The sequence below is a fragment of the Papaver somniferum genome, unplaced genomic scaffold (assembly GCF_003573695.1).
Source record: "Papaver somniferum cultivar HN1 unplaced genomic scaffold, ASM357369v1 unplaced-scaffold_158, whole genome shotgun sequence".
Lineage (NCBI taxonomy): Eukaryota > Viridiplantae > Streptophyta > Magnoliopsida > Ranunculales > Papaveraceae > Papaver > Papaver somniferum.
In genome coordinates this window covers 1,041,001-1,045,273 of record NW_020625264.1, presented here as the reverse complement: position 1 = coordinate 1,045,273, position 4,273 = coordinate 1,041,001, and the positions used below count along the sequence as shown (strand labels likewise).

The window sequence follows — 4,273 nt, the reverse complement described above, 5'->3', positions numbered from 1 at the left end:
TACGTAAAAAAGAATATCACTGCCCTGAATAAATAAATTTGTTCAACCAGCCAAACGTGCCAAAGTGCAAAACTATGTGTACACAGTACATATAAATTGCTAGAAGCAAAAACGAGAAACAACACACTCCAAGAACTTAAGTGTTGCCTATTTTTTAATAAAAAAAAAATCCAAGTACGAAACTCGTTAGTAATCAACAATTGATACTCTCCTAGGGGGTCCAAGCAATGTCTTTAAAGATAAATTAGAAAAATGAAAAACAAATACGTGCAATATAATACATTATCCATGTTATATTACTCCAAACAAATAAAATACGCGTAGATAAATACGTAGAAAAATATACGATATACGGACAAGTTTTTGAGTGTGTGCCACACTGAAAAGCACAGAAAACCCAGAAACAAACAAATATACAGAATCTTCTCCCGGAGAACACACAGAAGGAAAGAAATTCCGAAGACGGAAACATAAAGAAGAAGAAATGGAATCACGACGACGACGGAAAGGTAAACATGGAAACACATTCATTATCTCATAGATTTCTCGATTAAATCATTCATACATTTTCTTATTCGATTTCACTTTTGATTCATGAATTCAATGTCAATCAAATCAAATCTATTGGTTCATAGATAGATTGATTCAGGTTTCTTCTTAAGATTTCCTTTCCATATCTGGTGATTTCTCCACTTTATTTTTAACGATTATAGTGTGAAATTCCATTTCTGATGCTTCTTGTTACGAAATAATTATGCAATTTTACATAAACAAACCCTAAATTCAGTTCTGTGTCACATTAATTCATCGTCGTTTGTTTCAAACTATTCGCATTCTGCAGGTTGTTGTGCAGCTGCTTCTGATAGTGTTGGTTATGTTTATCATTGATTCTGCAACAACCAGTTTCCACCCGTAAAAGACTGTGTTAGGGTTTCAAGATTTGTTACTTAGGGTTCAGATACATAATACATTAGCTCTTTAGGTATTAGAGTGTGGTTTTTACAAATGAACGTTTTCGAAGATGAGTGGGTTTTTTCTGGTAAAATTTCTTGTTGATGGAGAATTCTACTGATAAGACGCTAGCTGAGCTATTTGAATTTGTTAAATCTTGGATATCGAGGAGAAACACCGAGCCAGCAAACTACTCGAGGGATTTTTGGATGCCCGACCATAGCTGCAGGGTATGCTACGAATGTGATACGCAGTTCACCATAATTAACCGTAGACACCATTGCAGGCTATGTGGAAGGGTCTTTTGTGGTAAGTGTACTGCCAATTCAATCCCTGTACCATCTGCTGCTCCCAACAACAAGGCAAACCGAGACGACTGTGACAGGATACGGGTTTGTATTTACTGCTTCAAGCAATGGGAACAGGAAGTAGCGAGCGTTGTGGTCCATAATGGGACTCATGGACAGTCTAGGAAGCAACGGGGTCATCTCAGCCCTACAATTTCTACTACGAGTTTTACGAGCACCAAGTCTAGTGCCACTGGAAATAGCAACTCCAGTTTTATTAGTTCAGTGCCGTACTCTGCTGGAAATTACCAGTTTGCGGCATACGGTTCTGGACTTGGCATTGATCAGTCTTCCCAGATGGATCTTGGTGCTGTGGCAGATAACAAGCCAGATAGAGCAGCAGCTTCTACAAGTACCACCACAGGTCCTACAGGGGAAGACACACGCGATGCATCTCCTGACCCATTCGAGTACTGTATGAATAGGTGGGCGGCCTTATATCCCGATTACTAATAAAAAATTTAGTCACTTGCTGTCTAGCGTGTCTAGTTTATTTATTATCCATTCATTTATTTACTATCGGCACGGTGTTTCCTATTTTGGATGCGAATTAAGTCTCCTAATTTCTCCTTGTTCGATATTTGGCAGGAGTGAGGATGATGACATTTATGGATACGGTGTTTATAGATCCAATTCCGAACCAACACACTTTCCTCGGGGTGACGACTATTATGGCCCACTTGGAGATGGTGCGATTGATTGTGTTTATGGACCACATAAGTTGCATTCTGATGAAGAAAATAACATCACGAAAGACTCCAGAGACTCTTTGGTTAACGGGGATTTGGATTGTCAAGTGCTGGAAGATGAAAGAAGGGTTGGTGGTGAAGAGAACGGGGGACAGAATAACGGTGACGAGTGTGACACAGCTTTAGTGGAGGGTGTGGATGCTGAGCCTTTGGATTTTGAGAACAATGGGCTGCTCTGGCTTCCTCCTGAACCTGAAGATATAGAGGACGATAGGGAAGCTGTTGAGTTTGGTGACGATGATGTTGATGAGGATGCTGCAGGAGAGTGGAAAACCCTGCGCTCTTGTAGCAGCTTTGGTAGTGGTGAATACCAAAACCGGGACCGGTCAACCGAGGAGCACAAGAAAGCAATGAAGAATGAGGTTGATAAGCATTTCAAGGCTTTGGTGTCTCAGCTCTTGCAGGTTGAGAATCTAATCGTGGGTGAGGAAGGTGACAAGGAAAGTTTTTCTTTTACGCGTGCATCAGTTTTCCCATTCATGCCTCTAGGATGATGCTTTTTGAATTTCTTAAATATGTTTACCTTTTATTCACTAGATATTTTGTGTAAGTTTCGAGTGGAAATTATATTTTCTTAAATATGTTAAGGTGACAAGAAGTCATGACTTCTCTATAATTCTGAGGATCAGACTCTGCTAGTGTTATGAAGTCAGGTCCAAAGGAGGTTTTGGTTCTAGCCCTTTTACTTCTCCTAGGATCAAATTCTACTTCATCTTCCTCTAAAGGTAAAGTCTAACTGGTTGAAGGGACATCTAGGGGATCAACACCTCTCTTACGAGAGTCATATTTTACAGGAAAAACATTTTCAAAAATCACAGCATCCCTAGACTCCATAATAGTATTCACACCAATTTCAGAAATATCAGAATTCACAACCATAAATCTATATGCAGGGGTATGCTCAGGATACCCTATGAAGACACAGTCAACAGTTTTGGGTCCTATCTTGGTTGCTTTAGGTTTAAGGATCTGAACCTTAGCCAAATACCCCCACACTTTGAAGTATGCTAAAGAAGGTTGTCTACCTTTCCACAATTCGTATGGAGTTTTATCTGATCCTTTAAAAGGTACTCTATTCAGGATATAGCAGGCTGAGAGGACAGCTTCCCCCCACAAGTTAGAAGGTAATCCTGAACTAATTAACATGGCATTCATCATCTCCTTAATGGTGCGGTTCTTACGTTCAACTACACCATTCGACTGAGGTGAATAAGGAGGGGTAACCTCGTGTATTATGCCATGTTCTACACAGAAATCTTCTATAGGAGTTATGTACGTACTCACCACCACGGTCAGATCTAATGGTTTTAATAGTAGTATTCAATTGGTTTTCAACTTCTAGTTTATACCTTTTAAATGCTTCTAAGGCATCATCCTTACCTCTAAGCAAATATATATGACAGTACCTAGTACATTCGTCTATAAAAGTAACAAAGCATTTCTTACCACCTCTAGTTTGAACTGATTTCATGTCAACTAGGTCTGACTGAATTAATTCTAAGGGTTTAGAATTTCTATGAACATTTTTGCTAAAAGGTTTTCTAGCATACTTTGATTCTACGCATATTTCACATTTGTGTTCCTTTTGCAAACTAAATTTGGGTATGCATCCCACATTAGCTAGTTTAAGCATTGACTTATAATTTACATGTCCAAGTCTACCATGCCAAACGTTCAAAGACTCACAAACATAAGCAAAAGAATCATTATTATTCATTACAGCAAAGTTTACATTAAGCTTATACAGACCCTCAGTCTTATAACCCTGCCCCACATAATCCTTACCCTTAATTACAACACATTTCCCAGATTCTATTACAATTTTAAAACCCTTATCATCTAAAACAACACAAGAAACAAGATTTTTGCAGATGTCCGGAACATAAAGAACTTCATTCAAAGTGAGAGTCCTGCCAGAAGTGAGCTTGAGCCCAACTTTGCATTTTCCTACAACCGCAGCTGCAGATGAGTTATCCATATGGAGTTTCTCTCCTTCCCCTACCTTATTGTAGGAGGTGAACATTTCTTTGTTCCCACATACATGTTTGGTAGCCCCAAAGTCTACCCACCAGTCTCTCACATTTGTTACCAAATTTACTTCAGACACCGTGCCAGAAAATTCATCTTTGTTGTTTTCAACCAAATTAGCATTATTTTTCTTTTTAAGGTCCTTACGGTTTCTACAGTGAATCGCCATATGGCCAGGATTTCCGCAAGCATAGCAAT

At 39.0% G+C, this 4,273-nt stretch overlaps 1 protein-coding gene across 1 annotated transcript; it reads left to right on the top strand.

Annotated features, from left to right (window-relative positions):
- Window positions 1-391: 391 nt before the first annotated feature.
- Window positions 392-2,630, top strand: LOC113337249 (1-phosphatidylinositol-3-phosphate 5-kinase FAB1B-like). The gene is made up of 3 exons (XM_026582961.1): window positions 392-509; window positions 842-1,723; window positions 1,887-2,630. Exons 2-3 carry the CDS (start codon window positions 1,056-1,058, stop codon window positions 2,539-2,541), a joined length of 1,323 nt encoding a protein of 440 aa, XP_026438746.1. The 5' UTR covers window positions 392-509; window positions 842-1,055; the 3' UTR covers window positions 2,542-2,630.
- Window positions 2,631-4,273: the final 1,643 nt, after the last annotated feature.

What these genes read in the sequence shown, in the direction of transcription:
- LOC113337249 (XM_026582961.1), top strand. Translation starts at nt 1,056, where the DNA reads ATGGAGAATTCTACTGATAAGACGCTAGCTGAGCTATTTGAATTTGTT. An exon ending in TTCGAGTACTGTATGAATAG is followed by an intron (nt 1,724 to 1,886) that starts GTGGGCGGCCTT and finishes GATATTTGGCAG; the next exon opens with GAGTGAGGATGATGACATTT.